Genomic DNA, 11,345 nt, shown 5'->3' on the forward strand with positions numbered 1-11,345 from the left:
GATAGCCATTGTTGCATCCCATATTTTCTTCGAAGCCTTCGGTTAGTCGGGCGGGTGGGAAATATCAGTCCTGTTTTCATCCCTATGCGGGGCATGTCATTCTAGGCACCGATGGCTGTGGCTCGAGTAAAGAAAGAACTTGCTTCTAAGTTTTGTACTAATTTTTCTGTCAAATGACTAAAGTTGCCTATATTTTTCTCCTGTTTTGCTTCTTCAAATCATCCTATTTTCGTGCATATTCCCTCTATTGTCTAAAAAAGTGTTCATTAATGATTTACTTCTATATGTGTTGTAACTTGATTTTGAATTTTATTTACAATTGCTCATGATATTATGATGATTTGCCTATTTTCTTGATGCAAATTAGAGTATTAAGACAAAATTTCATTATGATTTTCCCATCATTGGATCTATAGATTTGATCCAATGCTGCACAGACTACAACGGAGCGCAACAGAAAAGATAGGGCAAAGCTGAAGCTTCTTGTGCATTGGACGGCCGCGTCATGGCCGTTGTAAGCATGAGAGATTTGAGGAACGCCCAAAAAGAAAAGATGAGAAATCATGTTGGGGGTGGGTTATCAAATATAGGAACACATGCTTATGGCTTAAAGCATGCACGGCCAGCCTGTACCACAGTCCTTCAAACTTTAGCATATTATCCCTCTGGATCACAAAGAACGTACAAGCAACATCCATATATCCCTATGGGTCAAATCACCGGGCATCTATTTGCTCAGTTATTACTAGTTGCGCGTACTAATCGAAACCAGACTCTCAACGTACGGGACAACGTGGTGCACCAGCTCGCCAGCAAACGTGCTGCCGTTCGGTCGCTCGTACGCCAGCTCCTCTTCCATGTCCGCCGCTTCCCGTAGAAATTTGTAGCGCTCATCGTAGCTGTACAGCTTCTTGTAATCGGCGGCTACCAGCATCTCGTTCCCGGCGGCGGCGACCGGGAACAATGCCTCGGAGCCGATGCTGGGGCCGAAGTCGCCGAAGTCGATGCGGCAGCGCAGCGACCACTTCGGCCTGGTTGGCCCGTCTTCAGCCAGCCAGACGTCGAAGGCCGTCTCCGTGACTGTGTGGACGTAGCACAGCTTGCCGTCCAGCTCCGTCAGGTGATCAACGGCGTGGACGAAGTCCGTGCCCGGAGGGGACGGCACCACGTCGAACGCCCTGTCGCGCAGGCTGAACCGCAGCAGCGCGTTCGGCCGGAGGTTGCTGGTGCAGCAGTAGAAGGCCTCCCGGGTGCAGATCGGTCTCGCGGGACCGATGGCATGCGGCGGGTCGGCCGTGGGCTCCCAGGAGTCGCCGCCGAGCGTGAAGATCTCGTGCCCGATGTCGTACTCCAGCCAGTGCGCGCCGGTCTCCACGTCCATGAACTCGTCGTACTTCCGGTAGAAGTACCGGGAGACCACGTACACTTTGCGCCACGCGTCGTAGCCGAGAGCCGCCGCCGGCGCCCTGATGTTGTTGATCTCGGTGCTCCCGGGTGGCAGCGCGACAAACTCCCTGGTGGCTGGGTTGCAGACGAATATCTCGCCCGTCGTCGTGGCGACCGCGACGAGGCCGTCGCAGTGCGTGGGGACGATGCTGTGCGTGATGCCCTCCGGCCACGCCTTCTCAAACACCAGCTCGACGTCAGCGGTGCCAGGCGCCCGCGCCTCACCCAGCAAGAGACGGTGGAAGCTGATCACCCCGGATTCCGCGCCGTCATCGTAGTGGTAGCCCTCGCGCGGGATGACGAGCATGGTCGGCGGCCTCGCGCGGGACAGCTCGAGGTGGCGGCGGACGAAGGCGGCGTCCTCAACGGCCGCGCGCCATGAGCGGCAGACGGACTTGAAGCGCGCGAGGGATTTGACGGGGAGGCGTAACAGGACCTCGGAGATCAAAAGCTCGTCCGGGATGGTGGCTGCGGTGGCGGCCCGAGATGGTGTGACCCGGCGGCGTTTCTCCGGCCGCTCGGGAGTGGTCATGTCGGATGTGTTCGTCGTATGCGTAGAAAGGTAGTTACGTACGTCCAACGGTGCAGTATAGTGCACACGTGCAGTGGAGCACGGGTATATATCATGGAATTAACAGATTAAGAGTCCGGTTTGGATTAACAGTCCGCGCGCGGTAGTTAAGAAACTGATTCGGAGTTTTAGTAACCGAGAGACGTTTTAATTTGGTCAAGTGAGTATGTTCGTGGGCGCGCGTGTTTGACAAACGGTTCTCCGTGACTGAGTATTGCCGGCAAGGAATAGTATGTGTGGGCACGCATGTGTTTGGGTTGTCGGTGCAAGTGTTTGGCAAACGGTTCTGCGTGACCGAGTATTGCCGGCAAGGAATAGTAGCGTCCATCTTGATACGCTCGTTACTGTGGATTACCGTAGTGGCTATGTTCGATTCTACTGTAGCACGATTTTGTGCTGTGAGCAGTACTGTAGCAAACTCCAAATCAACGGCTATGGAGTGCTCCTAATGCACTCCACTGTAGCTCTCTGCAGTTGCCAGTACGTTTTAATTTGGTCAAGTGAGTATGTTTGTGGGCGCGCATGTGTTTGACAAACGGTTCTCCATGAATGAGTATTGCTGGCAAGGAATAGTAGCTTAGGTCAACTATTCAGGGCCGTCTTGATACGCTCGATTGTTTTATGTAGAAATGACGTTGTGAAAATTCTACTGGTTTTTTTTTTTTTATCATGTTAGGTTTAGACAACCTTTGGCACACAACTGTTGTTACTACCGCACTTGTTATGTTACTTGAAACACATTAATATCTCTATTTTATTGAAACAAAAATTAAAGCTAGTCAAACGCTGATTTTTTTTTGGAAAATTGCAAAAAAAAAAAAAACTCACTTGCTAGCTAGGGGGTTTCAAATACCCACATACATCTCAATTAGTTATTGCCTAACGCCTGCAAGTTTTATACATTTCAAAACAAGCTTGAATTGTCAAGACAAGTTTTACTATAAGTTTTCTTACAGTTTGATGCGATGATCGCCGTGTTCACCCATCTTCTCCAAATCTGGCCGTCGTTGTCGCCTCTTATTATTCTTCCATTAGGATGAATTCTGTTACAATTTTTACGCCCGAGGTATTTCTAGCAGCTCTCGATGCTATGCTGGTGATGTTCCCATAAGAGGATGAGATCGTAGCATACTTTCACACGAAAGTATTCCAAGTATCCAATCAACATAGAGCTTATACGATGAACTATGCTTCGAGCAACATGTAGGCAACAAGATGATTTTAATTGAACAATATAATGAAATTACAATAAATAAATAGATTTGTAGGGAGAGTACCCCCAGTGGCTAGGGTTCAGAACCCGTTTGTGAGGAACAGTGACGTCCTAAGAGGGGGATGAATTAGGACACTTAGAAACCTAAATCAAATTGGCTCCAAAAACTTCACAAGATAAACCTATCTCAATTTCTATCTAAATGTATTCTAGGTTTATCTAGTGTGTCTACTCTACCGCTTAAGAGGAATGCAACATACTCTAGCAAGGTAAGTTGAAAGTATGTAAATGCAGAAACGTAAATAAGGTAGAGAGACAAACTGAGCACAAGAGATTTTTATCCTGCGGTATCGATGTCATGAATATCACCCCTAGTCTATGTTGGAGCTCTACAAAGGATATGCTCCCAGTCAATAAGTCTCTTCCGATCACGATTCTTGAGCTACCAAGTCAGCAAGCAAAGGTCTAAAGCACGATGAGCCATCAAGCCACCAAAGCAAAGTCTCACTACTAGCTACCAAGTCATATACATCTTCGCGACCCCGTATACGTATCTTATCGCCATTCTACACCAAGTCAGAGGGTCAACAAGTTTGATCCATCAAGGTCCAAGATGCCGACGAGTCACCAAGACTCCAAGGCGCTGATGTACTACTCGATACAAACTAGGATCACTCCTTGATCCCTTCTTCAACCTGCAGTACCTAGCTACAACTCACTCTAGGCCTATAAGCACTAAACGCTCTAATCTTATGCTTAATAACCTTAGATGATCACTTTAAGCACATTGGTGGCTTGGATGTCTTCTCATGTGTATATGATCTTCCTCTAGATTCCAGCAGCATGCCACACATCAAATGACCGAGTGAAGAGGTATTTATAGCCTAAAACTCGTTAACTAGCTGTTTTCCCAATAGCTCAGAAAAGTTATTAACACCGGATGATCCGGTGTGAATAGTAGTACTAACACAGGATCATCCGGTGAGTACAAACTCAGAAACTAGCCGTTAGACTTCCACTCAAAGTCTCTGTGAATACCGGACTCTCTGGTGTTCCTTCAAATCCATCACCGGACCTTCCGGTGAGTTATCTTGAGCCATCCGAGTCTTTGCATACTCTTTGTGTAAAATGCTTCGGTGCATTCATCTGGTGTTCATTCCATTCACACCAGACCATCCGGTGGGTTGAATATTCTCTTCTTTTTCCTAGAAATGCTCCGGTGCAGCTATCTCTGTGATCACCGGACTATCCGGTGAGTTGATCTTCATTCTTCAGCATTTGTAGTCACCATTGCAAGAAATACTCTAGTGCTATCCAGTGCAAATCACTGGACTATCCGTTAAGGTCCTCAACCTTCTCCCCCTTTGTCAGAAAAATTTTGGCGAGTTCAACACTATGTGGAAGATAGACATGGGTGACGGGTCATACCCATCATGGATGACAGGTATGACCGAACGTGTCACTGATTACTAGTCATTGGTGATGGGTAAGGACCATCACTAATGAGGTCATCGGTAACGGGTCATAACCTTGACCCGTCACCTTTGAGCGTCTCCCATGTGCTTTGGTGGCAGACATAAGTGATGGGTAAACTCTTCACCTGTCACTTATGTCTGTCACACATATGCTGGGGGGAATACATAAGTGATGGGTAACCTAAGTTACCCGTCACTTATATTTAACATAAGTAACAGGTAAATATGTTGTCTGTCACTTATGTTTATGGTGTCTTGCTAGATTGGTCTGCTTCCTGGCTGCATCCTGGAGCGTAGCCAGGATTTGAAAGCCATCTTCTCCCTATAAACAACAACAATGTATCCAAATTCATAGCAATAAACACACTTATATAAGAACTCACTTCATCACAGAATCGCAAAGGTTATAAAGTTTCAATCTACTCATTACAGAAACACAAATGTTACAAAGTTTCGATCAACTCATATTACACAAGATATCACAAATTAGGGATTCTATAGTGAAACTCGTCGTGTGGGCTAATGACTTCATACACCATGAACTCGACAATCTGTCGTCGAATCTCCAGGATTGCACCGTTGTCGAAAAAAAGAGCGTATAATCCCTAGCATATTTTGACACGTAACAATGTCATATTACCATATAATTAAACTAATTATTGAAATTAGTTACAAATAATCTCGTATTGAACTTACATCGGGGGATTTGAGATCCTTCATGCGGAGCATGAGGAGCATGTTCCACGCAACATAGAATCCGCAGGCGTTACCCGGTGGTTGTTGGTGGCACTGCTGAACAGAAAATTTAGTGTTAGATCAAAAGAAAAAAAATAGCAACAGAGAGCATTTGCTAATATGTTAGGTAGCACTTACCGTGAACCCGGTCTTATGTGTCAGTCAGCGCCCGTCTTTCTCGTTGTAGTCAGGTTGAGCTCGAATGTACTTTTCAAAAGCCATGTATAAAGAGGGATCGATTAGGGAGCATTTGAATGTTAGAAAAGTTAAATATGTAAACTAAGCCAGGTAGAACTTACGCATCGAGGAGTCTTTTTACAGTGTTGTAATCATGCTCTCCAAGTTTACCTTTTCGTCCTACTGGTCTTGACGAGTCGAGGTACCACATAAAGTTCCACTTGAGGCAAATAACCAGTAAGATCCTTTTCGTCCTTCTCTGGCTAATTTTTCATCCTCTGCCGGCCATTTTGCCCTTTTTCCAGCATATCTAGTTGCGCCGGTCCTATGGTTATGCTTGTTCTTAGTCCAAAGCTGCTTCTTCTCCTCAGTCTCCATTTTGAACTGCTTAGAGTTCTTCATCTAAAAAAAAACATCCCAATATTCCTCTTTCAAGTGCTTGTATCTCTCGAAGGGCGCCACCCCTTTAGCCAAGTACCAATTCACAAGCTTTCTCTTAAAGCTTCGGTGAAGTTTCACGATCACTTTCATTGTTGTGTTGGCCGTGGTGATCGTTTGACACTCGCTCATGTTTCCAGGGTACTCCAGATACTCCTTGACAATATTATCAAACAAGTCCCTCTTTGCTTCATCACTGAGGTCATTGAACTTAGTCATTATCGGCACCCTCTCCCGAGTAATGAGCCCTATGACCCTCTGGAATCTATTTAGAGCCTTTTCATCCGTAGGCAGCCCGCCAGCATCGATTCCCGTGATGGTAACTTTGTCCATCGGCTACTGTGTTTGTGTCCTTGGCTTTCGGGCTCGTGCACCACCACCAAGTCTGGCTTGGAGACTGTGCTTGTGTCATCTAGAGAGAAAACAAGGGGAGTTGACATAAACAAAAAATATTCCTTCATTCAACACGTATAAACTGCATTGACTCATATCAATACCTCTTCGGTGGGATTGTATTCTTCGTCACTTGACCGACGTCTGCTCTCCTACTCACACGAAATAGGGCTCGGGCTATGATATTGGCTTTCGCTGCTACCGGAGGAGGGCGACGGGTGCGGGCTTTGGCTCCTATCCGCCCCATCTTATACCGGGGCGGCCTCTAATGCTAACATCCTCTGTGTGTTTGGTTTCTCAGGGCTGACAATCCTCTTCTACCCCATGAAAATCAAGTGTAGTATATTCTGTTCTCAATAAAGGAAAGAAAAGGAATCAAGGTTACTACAAATTGCTCATATTACTATAAACTTGCACCTTAAGATGTCATCGCTCAAAAGAGGTGGCAGAAAAACACAACTTGTGTTCTGTATCATTATTTTTATCGTTAACTAAGGAAAATATAGACATGAAAATGTATCATTATTACCTCCAAGTCTCTATCAACTTGTGTTCTGTCCTTCACGCTATTAGAGAGTTGTGACTGCAAAATGAATGGTTGCATCACAACCTGCAAGTGAAGGAAAAATAGGATGTAACTTTGTAAAGAAATGAAACACATTAAACAAAAGAAAACAATGAAAGATGTAGCACACACTGAATAAAAAAATTTACAATAGAATTTTATGATGAAGCTCTGTAGTTTCACAATGCACCCTCCCATTTACATGTGACCATTTTATTAGGCGGTCTTACAAAATCTGTCCATTGATGAAAATCCTTTTCAACTTTAAGTTGTATACACACAAACAAATTCTTAAACTTGTTGGTCTCCTATTTTAATCTCACAGGGAAACACATAATCTTATAGAAAATTACTTATCTTCATACCATCTGATGTTTTGAATAATTTAGTTGTTATGTTTTTCTTACAAAATTTGAACTTCTACCTAGAATTATATAAATCTTGGGAACAAGGAATTGCATTAGAACAAAAACTTAACTACAACTTGAAGCCATGGGACTCTAGTTTAGTTTTAGTGTGTTCTATTATGATTATTTTAGGAAAAACCCTACATAGAGGATGGCCAACAATGGACAACTCGTGACATTGGTCTTGCTCATAGCTCTTATCCACAACATCACTTAGTATGCATATTTAGCACCTAAACTGGTAAAATTAAAAGCATAAAATATTGGCTACCCCCCCCCCCCTCAAATGAATCTAGACCAGTTGGAGCCAACCAAAGGACATTCAGAAATCTTTCGATGAAAGGCAACCATACATCTAAATGAAAAGGAAAACAAATATTAGCTATTGTAGCTTACATGGTTCTATCCTCAGCAAACAAGCATCAAGGAGACAAATATCTCTGCCTGCAATATGAACCTATCTAAGTTGAGGATCTCTCTAATCAAGATCAAAATTTGCTCTCTACCGGTGCACTAAAAGACAATGGAAGTAATTTTCTGCAGGAAGAACATGACCAATCCTTATGAACTCACCAAGTATTGAATTAAGGTCACCAGGAAAAGTCAAGCACACACGCACAGTAGAGCGTACCTGAGAACTAAAACTCGGGATCGGCGGGGCTCCGACGGGGGTAGAGAGGGCTGTGACGGGCTCGGTGGGCCTCCGATGGGGGCGGAGAGGGCTCGGGGGCGACTGTGATCACATGCTCGGCGGTGACAGCGATGGGCTCGGTGGCGACGGCGACCGTCTCGGTGGAGGGCGACAGTGACGGTGAACCCTAGCGCATGTAGGCAAAAAGACTTAGGCAAAATGAGAGTGCACGTGCGTGGGGACTAACTAGGGTTATATGCATACAAGTCATAGGTGACGAGTGATAAATGTCACCCGTCACCTATGAGTATCACTCATCAGTTATTGTAAGTAAAAGGTGTCACCTTTTACTTCGACTCGGTCTGTACATATAAGTCATAGGTAACGTGTTATGTTATTTACCCATCACCTATTAGTTATAAAAGTGACGGGTTAATAATATCACCCGTCACATTTTAGAAATTCAAATAACATGAAACCTAAAATTCAAATTTGACATTAATATTAAAAATTCAAATAACTTGACATTAATATTTGACACTTAGATTCAAATTTGCCATTTTTATGCTTTCTTGACATGGATCCCTTCGTTATGGTTGGAGCACAGGTATGGAGCTTCCTCGGTCGGCGAAAGACGTGGCACAATTGCAGTAGAAAAAGGAGGATTTCATCGAATTGATTGAACTCCTCCTCATCAACGACGTTTGCAACTTCGATGATGCGTCTTTTCCTAGCGAGAATGACATGGTGTTTCTTCTTTGTTATGTCAATCGAATATCTTTAGCGAGTACAAAGTGTTTAGATTTGTATCCAACATGTTTGAGATGAATGCTAGTGAATCCATACTTGTCATTAGTGACACCCTTTGCCCTATTTACCCAATGGCACCGAAATAGGGCTACATTGAATTCCAAGTAGTTCAGCTTCCAGATCTCCTCTATTTGACCGTAGTATGTACCCATCTGCATGTCGTTGTCATAAGCATCTATACGGACACCACTGTTCTGGTATATGCTCTTCTCATCTTGGGCAACTGTGTAAAATTTGTATACGTTTATATCATACCCTTGATATATCATAATTGTGTATATAGGACCCGATGCCAGTTTTTTTTATCAGAGCACTTGTAAGAGTACTCGATTGTCTGATTCGATCTAGGAACCAAGTCGTGAACCTTCGCATATGTTGCCTCGTAACCCAAGCTTCGTTCTACCCCTGATTCTCTTAACCGAAACAAGTCTTGCAATGTTGGACGAGTAACTAGAGGGAACTTTCACACTGTGCAAGAACTTACATAATTCTTTTTTTCTCCTTCCCGGAGAGAGTGATAGCTGCTGGGAGTAGGTGTTTTCCTTTGTCCGTATCTTGTGCATGGAGCTCCGACCTTAAGCCCATTTCTTCAAGGTTAGCTCGTGCGTTCTCATAATCCTTTCCTTTTACCTTCATTTGGAGTAATGTACCGATCATACTATCGCAGATATTCTTCTTTACATGTATGTTGTTGATAGAGTAGCGAACATCTAATTTTTTCTCAATACTATAGCTCGAATAGTATTAACTTCTTGTTCCACATTCCTAACTGTTCATCATACTTAGAGGATTGTTTTTGCTTGCCACGGACAACATTGATATTCTTAACTTGATGGTGGACATCTTCCCTGCTGAAATACCTCAGAGGTAACGCTTTCTCCCTTGTACCATTAAACTCCTTGTTCATGTTTCAATACGGGTGCTTCCTGGGAAGGAAACGTTGATGCCGCATGTACACTATTTTCTTGAGTTGTTCAACCTCAAACTGCATATGTCATCTAAGCAATGGGGGCAAGCTTCACCTTTTCTTTTGCTTTGACCTAACAATTTACGAAGTGTTGGTAGATCATTGATGGTGATGAACAACATGACATGCAAGGTAAAGTACTCTTGCTTGTGCTGATCCCAAACCTCAACACCTTCTGGCCAGAGTTTCTTAAAATCATCGACTAAAGGCCTAAGGTACACATCGATACCGTTGCCAGGTTATTTTGGTTCTGATACCAAGATTGACAACAAATGTATTTCTGCTTGTTACAAAGCCAAGGTGGAAGGATGTAGATTGATAATACAACATGCCAGGTGCTATGTGAGGTACTCATATTACCGAATGAATTCATGCCATTTGTGCTCATAGCAAACCTAATATTTCTCAATTCTTCAGCGAACCAACCAAATGTGGAATCAATGAGTTGCCACTAAGCGGAATCCACCGGGTGTCGTATCATTGCGTCATTCTTACGACCTTTCTTATACTAATGCACCAATTGGACCTCCATTCTGTTGGCAAACAGACGCTCCAGATGGGGAATTACAGGAAAATACCACACCACCTTTATAAGACCACATTTACTTTTCTTGCCTCCGTCCCCGTCACCACCATCATTTCTATGCTTATATCGATGGGTTCCACACACGGGGCATTGATCTAGCTATGCATGCTCTCCACGAAATAAGATACAATCATGCTTACATGCATGCATTTTTCTATTTCCAGTCCTAAAAGATAAATTATCTTCTTCGTGTTGTAGACGCCCTTGGGTACCAAGTTCCCCTCTGGTATCATGTCCCTTTGTAGATCCAGCAATGCTTCAAAACTCTTGTCAGTCCAACCATAGGTTGCCTTTAGTTGTAGAAGCTTTAGGTTCCCAAATATCCGTATGTACTTCTCCTTACAGTTGGGATAAAGGTGCATCTTGGAATCCCACACAAATTTCTGGAATTTAGCAAACTCACTATGTTATACTCGTTATGCCACTCAACATCCTGCACCATCTGATCCACAATCTCCACAAAATCCTCGAGATCATTATCATTCAAACCTAATATATCCTCATCCTTGAGATCATGATCCATTTCATCAGGTGTAAGTCCTTGATGCACACTATCGGCATAGAGGGCTCGATCCATCTCTCCCTCTCATTAAGGCCTTCCTCACCATGTTTGTTCTAACATGTATAGTTCTCTTTAAATTCACGCATGACAAAGTGTGCATGGATATTGTTTGGTTTCGGGAACTTCTTTTCATTCCTGCAGTCGTAACATGGACAATACATTGCCGTTTTACCACGATCTTTTATATCCGTCAAGGCAGCACTCATGAAATGCTTCACCTCGCTCAGGTACTCCGGACAAGTTCGGGTCTCGGGGTACATCCAACTTCTTTTTGTTATCTACAATTAATGTATAAACATTCATTCTGCATTAACAATTACCTTAATTTTGTGATTAAGCGTGTGATTAAAAATTCCCTACAAATACATT

General features: G+C 43.8%; 1 protein-coding gene across 1 annotated transcript; it reads right to left on the minus strand.

The window, feature by feature from the left end:
- Nucleotides 1-745: 745 nt before the first annotated feature.
- Nucleotides 746-2,012, minus strand: LOC133925436 (putative F-box protein At2g02030). Its single transcript, XM_062371367.1, has one exon. The coding sequence runs from the start codon at nt 1,976-1,978 to the stop codon at nt 746-748; it is 1,233 nt and encodes a 410-aa protein (XP_062227351.1). The 5' UTR covers nt 1,979-2,012.
- Nucleotides 2,013-11,345: the final 9,333 nt, after the last annotated feature.

The sequence above is a fragment of the Phragmites australis genome, chromosome 7 (genome assembly GCF_958298935.1).
Source record: "Phragmites australis chromosome 7, lpPhrAust1.1, whole genome shotgun sequence".
NCBI lineage: Eukaryota > Viridiplantae > Streptophyta > Magnoliopsida > Poales > Poaceae > Phragmites > Phragmites australis.